Raw genomic sequence first — 13,007 nt, forward strand, 5'->3', positions numbered from 1 at the left:
TTCACTCTTTTTTGTGAATGAGTGAGATTTAAGAACGTGATTTTCAGTGGGATTAAGCTCATCCATTCATAAAATAGTGCATTTTTCCTACTTATGGGCAAAGTTCTAGGGTGTCAATTAAAAGCTCAGTTGTTGGCCACGTGGCATCACCCTATTGGATGGGGAGTAACCAACACGTCAACACGGTCTTCTATTTTACACTCCTAAATTATAGCAGTTTGAGTTGGAAGACTCTTCTATTTTACATAACTAAAGAATAGGATTTGTTAAGGACCATAGCAGAAGGCATTTTGCGGGCGGCTGTTGCATGAGATCAGCCACATAGCCTCAATTTTCAATAGATTTTGTCTTATTCATTTAATTCATCTGAGTTGGCTGCTCTCTCATGCAACAGCTGACCCATGAAATGCCTTCTGCTATGGTTCCTAGCAAATCACATAAAAATATAAAACGAGAGATGAAAAGTCCGCCTAAGGGAAAGAAATCTTTTTTTCTTTTTCCAATGTCTGTTCGAAAAAGAAAAGAATCCCTATAAATTCTCTACAATTCGTCCACCCATAAAATTCCTAAAAGTTCTCTGAACAAATTTCTAAAAGATATCATAATCCACTTTCCTAGTTTACTGGCTCAATAAATAAGATTCCTAATAAAGCAAAATTCTAAAATAAAAAAAAATAAAAAAACTATTTAATCCTTTGATCAACAAGGGCCGTTGATCTTGTGATACGGCAAGATGCACCAGCGTCAAATTCCCATTAGGGAAATGATATATTCACTCTCTTTTTTTCCGGGGCCACCCCCTTTTACTGTAAAAAGAGTAGTCATTAATTAATACACTAGATGTTATGATCATGTGGATAAAAGTAAAAACAAGAAAGAAAGAGATAACGCTCCTAAAACAATCCTTGCTTTACACTCATACGTGAAAAGGAAAGAGATTACATACTTAAATAGGCATTCCTACTATTTAGGAAACAATCCACACTTCCCAATTCCTAAGGGATACTTAGAAAACAATACAAAAATAAACTAATTTTAAAGGGAATATCCTAACTATAGTAAGAAATAAGGAAATCTACTACTAAGGAAAATGAGAAAATAGAGAGGGTGGCCTGGGTAAGAAAAGGGGGCAAATATGTCACTTATGTATTAATGGAAAAAAAATGAAATGATGATGCCTAGAGAGGGTTTCGGGCTTGAGATGGCCACTCTCCGCTCACATATGGGCCAGATTGCTAATCAGGCACATGGCATGTTGAAGGCGGTCGCCCTAGGGGACATCGATGCAGAAGCATTCCCTTATAACATTAGCCCATATATGGCTCTTTAGTATATGCATTCTTGTTTCATTAGTTGTGCTCATTTTATGACTAGTTTGATCTCTAATTGACATAGGGGAGGTTCCTGCATTAGACGGCAAATCAAGATGGCCTCTAGGACACTGCATGTCAGCCATTTAATTGGAGGAGTTGAATATGAATCTCTTCTCATTTTTCTTCTTAACAACCCATACAGTTTATACCAAATTTATTTGAGTTGAATATGAATCTTTGCTAATTTTTCTTAACCACCCATGTCGCTCGTGGATACCAATTTTTTATGGGTGGCATCTATATCAATGTCATTTGGATCATTTGGGTAGGCCTATTCTTTTCAACTTTTGTTTTGCCCTTTTCCAATCATGTCTACTTACATATTTCATTAGCTTGTTTTGGCATAATTAAAATGTTTGATTTTTGGACTATAGACACTCTAAGGCGGAACCATAGTTAGGAAAATGTGATTCGCCAAAAAAACGGGAAAACAAAAGTTCGAAAAAACGTAGTGAAAAAAAAAAAAAAAAAGGAAACAGGAGAAAATGAGTTTAGAGTTTTGTCATTTACAAAATATGGTAGGGTAAAATTAGAAAGTTGGCCCAAAAAACCGTGTTTAAAACGTGTTCAGACGTTTGCCTAAAAATACAGAGTTTTATTCGTTGTGAAAGTTTTAAACGGCACACTAATAAAACGCGTTTAAAAAAAAAAAAGCAGAGTATTGCTAACTATGGGTGGAACCTACCACACAGTTCATAATCAAGGTATGTCTCATGTGCTTGATAGGCCTACGGTGCATTTAATAGTAGCAAACAATACAGCTTTGTGGTTCTACTCTATATTTGGTTATTTTATATGATGTCTGCTTGTACATTTGTACTTGCACGTGTTTTTCAAGAAGGTATGGTAGGCACACCTTGTCTGTAGATCCAAACCATTCATTTGGATAGTCCCCAACATAAATAGAATTGGGCCCAAAAATTATCTCTAAAGGATGCTCCTAACTCTCCCACCTATATGACAGTACATTATTGAAACTATATACATATTGGAGAGTTAGGGTCAAAACCTTATTCGGAATGACCTATCCTCAGAAAACTACTCTAAAAAGGAATGGACAGATAAGAGATCCAATTAGACCAAGACAAAGGTGGATTCGATCTGTCCTTTGAAAACCAATCGCACCCCTAATCATATAATTCTTCCCCCCCCCCCCCAAAAAAAAAAAAAAAAAAAAAAACAGAACACTACTGTCACAGCTATTGTTTCATACAAATATTTAGATTTTCTTGCATAACTTCATCTCATAGTAGTCATACATCTCTTACATATAAATATGAATGGTCTTCACTCACTTGCACCTAATTATTCAAGGAGAAATAGGTGAAGAATAAATTTGAAATTATATTTTCAAATGCGATCTCCCGCCAACCAACGGCTATAAAAGGCCAACGCCTCTTTTGGTTTGTACTCAGGGACTGTATGTCCGGATCCCTGCAAAACCCATAGACCAAAAATGGAAAATGAATTATAAGACAGAAAGCATAAATAATAAAGAAAAGAATTGATTGGGCACATGATATATCACTAATTTGTGAGTTTTATAGGACTTGGACTATCTGTGATGGGGCCCATCTAGTGGCACCCAAATGTGCTATGTGGGTGAAGATATCATATAACTCGATTATGTTCACACTCCCCTGTTTTGATATTTGCAGCCTATCTTTCGGTGGCTGTTACACTTGTCAACATCACAAGTGTGTAAAATGAATATAGGACTGTCAATATCAAACCCAACCCATCTATACATATACATCTTTTCAAGAAAAGATATGGTAATTCTCATTATTTTTAAAGAAAGATCAAGATGAGGATTGTATTGTAACCTTTACAGTGAGAAATGTGAGATTGTTTGCATAGCCCTGAGTGTACCTGCACAAATCCAAGACGCCAATCATGTAAATGTATCTGCAACAATATGCATAATGTATAATACTGATTGTGTCCTTTGCTAATACTGTAATCGTGCAAGTTTGTAAAAGAGAAGCCAAATATAATATACCCGGCGACTTGTTCATTGAAAAACCAGGGCCTCCATTGATCGATGATTCGATATCCCAACGATCTAGTCCATGCTTCGCTCCCAGTAAAGGGCACACACATATCATGGTCACCACTGCCATATAGTAAAGAAAGAGACATTACCTCAAATAAGAGAATAAAGATTAATCCTACCTTTACCCATAAAGGAAACATTTCTTCCCAATGATTTCACGTGGAGAATGATTTATTTTTTATATAGACCATATCTAAAAATGGGTATAACAAAACCAATATATACTAGTCTTTGGGGCATCAAACCCAAATAAATGGATCTACTAAATAGATTTAAGGAATCCAAGGCATGGCATAAGCAAGTCAGTAGCAAAACAAATCCATTGAATATTTTGAGAAGTCATGGCTTCTAGCTCTACTACAAATTAAAGTAAATCAATCCATAAACACAAATATTTTTCAAAGAGAGTAGGATTGAAATTCAATACTTGCGGTGCGGAAAGATAATTTACAGAACTGGATGAATATTTTCAACTGTTTCATGAACTGTGTCTTGTATAGTAGCGTTTAATGACTGGATAACCAAAACTGACCAACTAGAATAATTTGGACAAAAAATAGTTCAATGAGTTACATGGGGGGGTGTATGTCAAAGAAGAATGGTATCATATAAAAAAGAACACCTTAAGACAAGCAATGAACTTTAAAATGATGAAACAAATTCCTCCAATATCCAGGATGATAAAACATCTCTAGGATAAGAAATATGTCAAATCTGAAGAGAATTGACCAAAGTACACCTGCAGCTGCAGAAAAAAAACTCAAGGTTACAATGAGAGCGGGGAGGTGTATTGAATCCATAAGTCCCAAGATGTTTTGATTCACTTCTTTTATTTTCAAAATAATTGACACAGAATGACCTGAACATGCTACATGTGGTTTGCAAATCCGTCTATAACTTCCAACCGAAGGATTGTGATCTTGTTCATTTGACTGTCATTCCTTGCTTTGGAATGATTCAATAAATGGGACATTAGGTTCCAACTAAAACCATGTTCTAAGATAAGACGCTTAGCTCCAAACAAAAACCAATCGGACAATTGACTGATGGTTTAAGAAAACTTCCTCCTTTTAAAGTAAGGCAACAAATTTTTAAAAACCTTTTCAAAAGTTTTCTTCTTTTCTCAACTCAACTCAACAAAGCCTTTGTCCCAAACTAGTTGGGGTCGGCTAAATGAAGAAGGAATCTACCCAGCTCTAATCCGGGCTCTAGTTGGGTTCTTCTTTCCTCATGGCCTATAAAACATTGTAGAAGAACCCTTGAAATTCAACATAATAAAATTGGTTACTTCCTTATATCCACTAACTGGATGTAAAATCTCCTCAATTTCTTAACAGAAACCCTTTCTGCAAGCTCCATAATTTCACTATATCAAGAACACTCAATGACACCATGCAAGAAACATACACATTTCTTCTCTTCATCCATAGACCTTTCAACATCATATGTCTCATCATTTACATCCTTTCATAACCATTTCAGATTCTTCAGATAGCAACATAACACCCACACTATCACTAGTCCCTCATGCTCCATTAGCACCTAGACTAAGTGAACAAGATCACGTTAGAAAATACAAATGAATATACGGATGTCCATATTTTCAACAATCACTTCATATCATGAAGAATAGATAGGGAAGAATGATGACTACTCATCATTAAATTAAATCACAGGAGGGTAAGAAGCTTAAAAAGTGACACAACACGAGCTCAAGAAACCAAAATCTCTGGACCATTAGCCAGAGATGACTATGAGGTTTCATGAGCATGGAAGTCACTCTTCACATCTTCCCAACCGACTACAAGCAAGGTTTCAAATTTCTCTTTCGGTGTCGGTTTCGGCCACCACCGAGATCGAAATATTTCAGTTTCGGTGGAAATTTTGGCTGAAATCATGTAAAATTCAGTCAAAATTTTTGGTGGAAGAATCTAAAATTTCAGCAATTTCAGTGGAAATCTTGTAAATAAGCATGTAAACGAATTTTCAACTGAAGCTTCGGCGAAATCTTGTAAAATTCCGATTCTATGTGAATTTCATGTCGGCTTCAATTGAAACTGACACATTTCGGCCGAAATTTTAAATCATGACTACAAGTGACTGAATTGCCAAACTTATTCTTGTTTACACCCCAATGCTCAATTCAAGAGAGAAGCACAGGATTAACATCGGCATTGCTCTTCTTAAGAACAAGTGAAATTTTATAAACAAAAGCTCACCAAAGTGACACAGAGTACAAGAGGCAATAAAAAAGCAAAACAAAAGGCTAACTACAAATTAGGCATCTCCTACCAAACCAAGTAACTAACAAACTAGAAAAAGAAATGCTAAACTTTGCCAACGGATCTGCTAAATGGTTGCTAGAAAAAGAAATGTTAAACTTTGCCAACGGATCTGCTAAATGGTTGCCTTCATGATGAACATGGGAGAAACAACAATTCAAATTCCTCAAAATATAGAGATCTCTCTAGACAAAGGACCTAAACCTCCGTGAAGGAGTGCTTTCCCTTTTTAGCCAACGTATCGTATTTGATGGAATAACCCTTGATCCACAACCTCTCAGCTCCAAACTAAGCATTGTCATATCTGTCTTTAATTTGATCGATGTTTCTTTCAAGATAAAGAAAATAGCTATCACACTCATAAGTCATAACCATATTTCGTATTAAGCTGTGTTTTTCTTGTCTTTCTATGAATAGAGAGATTCCTATCTATCATCTTCAGAATGAGGAACATACCATTACCTAACAAACAACCAAACATACCCTTATCTTGCAGATAACCAAAGTTCTCTCACTTAGTGCCTCAGTTTTTTGGTATTTTCTTTCTTTTGTTTGTGTAGCATATGCACCACCACTGCTACCCATCTTGGATTTAAGGAAGCCCCAGTAGTTTTAACCAAGAAAAGGAAAAAAAAAGACAAAGCACTTCAAATACAGAAGAAAGAATTGCAGGGTTGTAGTTGGAGAAAATACCTGAATATAAGAGCTCGATATCCTCGAGTTGTGAGGTACTTGTGATACTTTATCATGCTTCCAGCATCATGATCATATTCAATTCTGCCCGTACACAAATCCCACGTACCCGACACATTTTCCTAGGGTGAGGGAGAAAGAGATCAAATCACATTCTTTCAAAATGAAGCATCAATAATGAAGTGTACATTTTGAAGCATTTGCCATACCTGTCGGGCATGAATAGCATTCCTCACTGTTTCATTGTTCAGCCATGACGTTGCAACTTCATCATCCTATTTTATTCAAAAATATATTACCTAGATTGCTTGTGTTAAGGAAAGACAGAGATAAGAGAAGATGATTTTGAAAGACCATTAACTTGAAGTGATAGCCTAGTAAACTGCAGATCTGTTTACTGTTAAAGTAAAAGAGTAAATAACACCATCTCTAACAGCTTAATATTTTGGAGTAATTGGTTATTTTCACATGGCATCAGAGCAAAGGTCCTCGGTTCAAAACTCCTTGATATTAAAAATCCACATATAATGGCCAACCTAAAAGAAGGGACCACATGTGCCACGTGTAGGCCAACCCTAAGTAGAGGGGACACACGTGAAGGGGAGTGATAAAGTAAAAGATTAAATAACATCATCTCTAATAGCTTAAGCTTTTGGAATAATTGGTTGTTTTCACATTTACCACGAAGTTTTTCAAAAGAGTAGAAGTAGCCAATATTTTGACATCAGCAGGGAGCTTACCGACAGTCTGATTGTAGCCAATTTTTCGGGATCTTACGATTCTGAATTTTGAAGAATTTCAATTAGTTTTGCTCTATTTTTGGAAGAGTAAAATTAGTTCCTCGCAAAGTCCAAGATTGGACCACTTCCTTGCTATTCTTAGATTGTATTCTTGTTACAATAGAGTAAAAGTTTCTTCATTGGTTTTAGCAACTTGTGGAAGAGTTTAATGATTAAGGTATCAAATGAGTTTTGAGATGTAGAAGGAACATTTATCAATTGAATTTTTAAATAATCTTGGAGTATTCTAGTGGAATTTGCTATAGGAACTGCATGGATAGTTCTAGGGTGAATTTTAATATTTAATCATCTTTTTGTACTTGGTTTATTGTTATACTTTGTGAAATCTCAAGTTTGACATGTTACTTGGCATTGGAGCGTCTATAAATCTGTGATTCTTGTGGATTATCTATATTGTGTGTGAGGCCAACCAAGTTAATGTGCTGGAAAATTTGGAAGGTGCAAATCAACAAAAGTAGTTTCAACTTCGTCAAGCCATAAAGCAACATATCCAAGATTTGAGAAGGATGTTTGAGGAACTTAGCAACACAGACAAAAATATGGGGTTTTTTCGGTGATTATGCAATCATGGGAGGCTAAAGCAAAGGACGGAAGAGCGTTAGTAGAGGATACATTTGCTCAGAATTTCTAGTCCTTGATTGAGGTAACGAGAATTTCCTATATCCTTATCACTAAGTGGGAAGATTTATAACTTCAGATCAGGAAAAACATGAATATTTTCCAGAAATAGAGCAAATTGCAATGAATGACTATTATGATGATCAGCAAATCCAGACAAATTTAATGATTACAACAAAGAAGAAAATTTTGATGAAGAAATTGAAAAGGAGAATGATATTAATGAAGAATTCGAAGAGGAAGAAAATGATGGTTTATATGGGAATCAAGCAATGGAAGAATAATATGACAATGGTGGAGAGTAATTCTTCTTGATTATGCAAGATGCCACTATTCACCAAGATGGGAAAGTTATTATTTTTTTCTATGTTTAGGATTGCAGCTTTTGGTAGGTTTGATTTAACTAGAACCATTAGTAGAATGTTTTGGAAGTTAATGAGTTTGTTTAGCAGTCTATTTCCAAGTTTGTAAGGCAATTCTTTGAGATTTCTCTCTATATAATGTGAGGTATATGGCCATTGCAGACAGAATGCAAATTTAACATGTGATACAGATGATATATTATACTTTTCTCTGAAAGTATTGTAGATAGAGGGCAAGCCTTGGCACAACAGTAAGGTTGCTCCATTGTGACTTGGTGGTCATGGGTTCGAGTCACGGAAACAGCCTCTCTCCAAAGCAAGGGTAAGGCTGCGTACATCTAGCCCTCCCCAGACCCCGCAATGGCGGGGACCTCGTGCACTGGGCCGCCCTTTTTTCTGAAAGTATTGTAGATGGGTATTTATACTAATTCATACAATCAAGTGTATCATATGGTATTATGCATAGAACATAAGACATGCATGATATATTAATGTGTATACTTGTTATGAATAGATTATATGAATAGATTATATTTTCTTATGAAAGAATTGTGAATGAGTATTTAAGCGTATCATTAAGTGTATCATATTATATTATTGCATATGATTAATTATGAATAGATATAATGTCTGTGCATGTGGGTGCTGGCACAAATATATCCATTCCATCATCTATCAATGGCACAAATTTCTGACCAAATAACAAAGAATTTAGGTGCCTAACAAACTCAAGTTTACCAAAGAAGTACGCAATAACTGTGCAGGAAGCAAACAGAAAATCTTTAAGCAATTTAAGGTTTGAGTGTGAAATGTATGTCTGTAGTAAATAAATTATATATGCCATCAGAATCCATAATCAAGTGATCTAACCTGTAGCCACAATTCAATATCAAGGAATTCTAAAAAGATATTCATTCAAGTACTTACAGTGCAGGGAACTGAGCTCCCGAGCTCTGGCCAAGTTGGAACCCTCCCATCTCGTACATTAGCTCTAAGAGGCCAAGAACGTCCAAAAATCCTTTTTCTCACAGCAAGAGGCCTCTCAGTCTCACCTAATTGCCTAAAACTAGTTGGCAACCGGCCTTTATCGGCAGTAATACCTCTTGGTTTTGGACTATGGTAGCAGGGCTCAAGGATGTCATAGATATTTAGATTGCCAATATCCTAGATATAGGCAAACTCTAAAGAATTTAGTTATAAAGACATAGAATTTCTCATTGATGTATATAGATAGCCACTTACCTCTTCAACCAGGACTAATTTTTCCTCGCAGCTGTCATTGGCTGGATTCCAGTAGCTTCCTTCACAAGCAGAATGAACCTCCTGTCATGCATACCACATCAAATCTCATAATACAATTAGATTCGGATCGACATCCATCATAGACAAATAAAGGAGCTATCGAATATGAGTGTCTTTCAAATAAGGATCTTTATATGCATAGACCACGGTCTTCTGCTCTCTCCACCTCCTTGTGTGCATTCCAATAGGAAGAAATTACAACCTTATGTGTGAGAGTAGGGACCAATCCCGTATTTATAATAACTCGAAGCAAACCCTAGAGTCCATCCATTACGGACTCTTGTTCCTCAAATAAGCCCACTAACGTTATTGGGCCCACACATATTATTAACCCATTACCATACCCCTTCCTACGTGAACACACATGGCTAAGGTGTTCCCGGCTTAAAACCTCATTGACCACTAGCCGTCTATGAGCCGATCTGGATTACTCTTTACTATGATCAAACATTCTTTACAATCCGGTATTTTACAAAAGCCAAAACATGTCCTATGCAAGTCCACAAAAATCTTAGATCATAAGGATGGAGTACTTTATTTAGCATCAAGTTTTTTCTGAGTAACCCAAGAAAAAAAATGTGAGAAGCTATTGATCTGAAACTCTTGGCTAGATGAAAGTTGCTAAGAGTTTAATAATTACCAACTTCAAATGAGTTACGCACCTTGAACAGATCATCCGATATCAGACCCATTCCGTGTGCAAATGGTACCAGAGCATTGCCGTCAAATTCCTCGTCAGTGACTCCATTTCCCACCATGTAACCCTGGATTGAAATAAATACAATATCAATCTAAGCATATGACCATCGATAATAGGTGTATCATGTCATACCACAGAAAAAGAAAAAATATACAGCCCAAAAGTTCTCACCTTGAAGTTGAGAATAGGCTTCAAACCAGCTTCAATTCCTAGAAGACGGCATGAATTATGCACAAATATTTTATTACAACATAAGAGATCTCATCAAATAATTAGCTAGGAAATTAAAATATCAAATACCTTTTACAACTTCAGAAGCAAGAGTTGGGACGTACACTCCCGCATACGATTCCCCACTAATATAAAATGGGTTTGCACGGAACTCTGGATATTGCTCAAACCACTGTATGAAAACATAATAGGTTAAAATGTCTCAAGCTTAAACTATCAATAGATTAAATTTTATATCAGATAATAGCAGCAATGCATCATAGAAGAAGATAACACCATAAGTTGTAACAGTTTAATTTTCCACAAGTACGGCATGAACAGCTGCTTGCATTTGTATTAAGATACCTTCAGAAGAAATGAGTGTGTATCAGAGGCAGTTTTGGTATCATTCGTAGAGTAGTCTCCACTATTATTCGAGTAAGATAATCCAACACCAGCAGGGGAATCCAAATAGATGATGTTTGAAACCTGAAAAGCAAAATTCCAACTTTTCTGTTCACTTAAGACATTTGAATAGATATGGGAGGAGAAAGCAAATAAATATCAAAACTGTAAATACTGTTCTTGAACATTCTATATCATTCACTATTTTTATCCATCCTAGGATTTAGAGATTAACAAGCATGATCTTGGAATCAGAAATACCTTAGACCAGCTGTATGGATTGAGATGCAGTTGTGGAAGTGTTTCAGGTTCCTTCCCTGCTTGAAAATTGAAAGGGCCTGCAAAGTCAACAAAAAAAAATTCATTACTAACAGAAATTCACATAAAGGCAGACTAACTCACCTAGTAAAGCCAATATGGAGCATTATGTGGCCTGAAGAATAAATCTCCAAGAGGTTTCTAAATGGTCCTTCCATCTTTCTAGATAAAATTGGTCTAGTTCTTGGGCATCAAAAGGCAAATTCCAGTTTAGGGAAATGATCAAAATGCCCTAATAGGTACAACTGGTCATCACTAATGAAAATGTGAGTATGTGACCAATCAAGACATAGAAACTCACAACTCTACTTCACTTATAGGGAAAGCAACCATGAATTTAATTCTTTTGATAAACTATATCTAAAATTTAATGCGGAACAAAATCACTTATTTTCTATTAAAAACTATATATTTTCCTGGTTCTCTATGTGGATTCAAGGTTTTTATTAGTGGTTCAAGCTGTTAAAGTATGAATGATTAACTAACACCAACTCTAACAGCTTAAGCTTTTGGAGTTAATTGGTTGCTACACATGGTATCAGAGCTATTGCCTCACGACGGGTCGTGGGTTCAAAACCCAACAGCAACAGCTTAAGCTTTTGGAGTAATTGATTGTTTCACACAAGCTTTATTCATATCTACAAAAAACAATACAAATCAAGTAGTCAAACACTCTAATTTTGAAAATACAACACTCTCAAATATGCTTACCATGCTCATAGACGAACCCATCAAAGCTAGAGCAACCTGGTCCACCATTAAGCCACAAAACAACTGGGTCCTCTGATGGGTTTCTCTCCGAAAGAACAAAATAATAAAAAAGATTCTTTCCATGATTCTCATCTATGCTCACGTACCTTCAAAACCCAGATCATAAAATCCCAATAAATTCACATAAAATCTAAAACAATTAATAATTATAAGCAGTAGTTGCAGTAGCAGAACAAGATGAAAACTAAAGAAAAGTAATAAACGATAAGAAATTGATAAATAATAATAATAATAAAGAGAAGGGAGTAAAAGAGATGACTTGCCCAGAATAGTGTTTGGATGGGAGAGTTCCACTAAATCCAGGAAGGTGTGTGATGAGAGCATTTTCAGGAGCTGCCTTAGAAATTCTGAAGAGAGTGAGAAACAGAGTAAAAAACAGAGTACATAAAAACTCAGCCATGACTCTCTGGGTATCAATTGATCAATCAGATGGTGAAAGAGGCTCTGTTGAAATATATATAATAAAATATGAAGGGAGTGTGATGATGTTGATTCGTGATTATGGGTCACGAGATTGGTGGTCGTTCTCTGATGCAAGCACACATAAAAAGTATGAAACAGAATTTTGAATAAAGGTAGGAAAAGAACAGATAACAAGGCAAAAAGGGGGTTTGATTTCCTTTGAAGCAAAATCAAAACCAATTTATGATTTCAATAGTATAAAAGTTGTAAGCAACATTGATGAAAGCGTGGGATGATACAGGAATGGAAACTCTGTTTGTGACACCCACAAATGTTGGCATCTTGTGTGCAATCTCAGATTCCTTGCTTTATTTGCCTTTACTTTTTCAGGCTGTTTCTCAGGAAAAATCACCCATTCACTTTTTGTGAATGATTGAGATTAAAGAACGTGATTTTCAGTGGGATTAATCTCATCCATTCAAACTAAATTACGTATCATGCCTAATTTTAGGGTGTCAATTAAAAAGATTTAGGTGAGTAACCAATCAAAAAATATCGTGTGGGAGGCGAGACGGACTTTACTCATGATATTTTCACTCCCGTGCGGACGCAGACTGAACGAAACTTGGCTCAGGTCAGGGTCCGAGGAGGAACTTTCCTCTGAACCCTCGCTGATAGCCTAATAGCAAGGGTGTGAAAATATCAAATACATCTG

The 13,007-nt window shown here is 36.0% G+C and overlaps 1 protein-coding gene across 1 annotated transcript; it reads right to left on the reverse strand.

The window, feature by feature from the left end:
* Positions 1–2,575: 2,575 nt before the first annotated feature.
* LOC143860184 (serine carboxypeptidase 1-like) lies at positions 2,576–12,624 on the reverse strand. Its single transcript, XM_077370746.1, has 14 exons — positions 12,154–12,624; positions 11,831–11,976; positions 11,063–11,139; positions 10,763–10,885; positions 10,487–10,589; positions 10,358–10,395; positions 10,149–10,250; positions 9,427–9,507; positions 9,112–9,348; positions 6,614–6,679; positions 6,405–6,526; positions 3,376–3,489; positions 3,200–3,245; positions 2,576–2,807 (listed from the first exon to the last, which is right to left on the reverse strand). The coding sequence occupies exons 1-14, from the start codon at positions 12,288–12,290 to the stop codon at positions 2,724–2,726; spliced, it is 1,476 nt and encodes a 491-aa protein (XP_077226861.1). The 5' UTR covers positions 12,291–12,624; the 3' UTR covers positions 2,576–2,723.
* Between the last annotated feature and the right edge of the window lie 383 nt (positions 12,625–13,007).

This window comes from Tasmannia lanceolata, unplaced genomic scaffold (genome assembly GCF_043159265.1).
Source record: "Tasmannia lanceolata isolate RefF3 unplaced genomic scaffold, GAP_Taslan_0.1 ptg000037l, whole genome shotgun sequence".
Taxonomy (NCBI): Eukaryota; Viridiplantae; Streptophyta; class Magnoliopsida; order Canellales; family Winteraceae; genus Tasmannia; species Tasmannia lanceolata.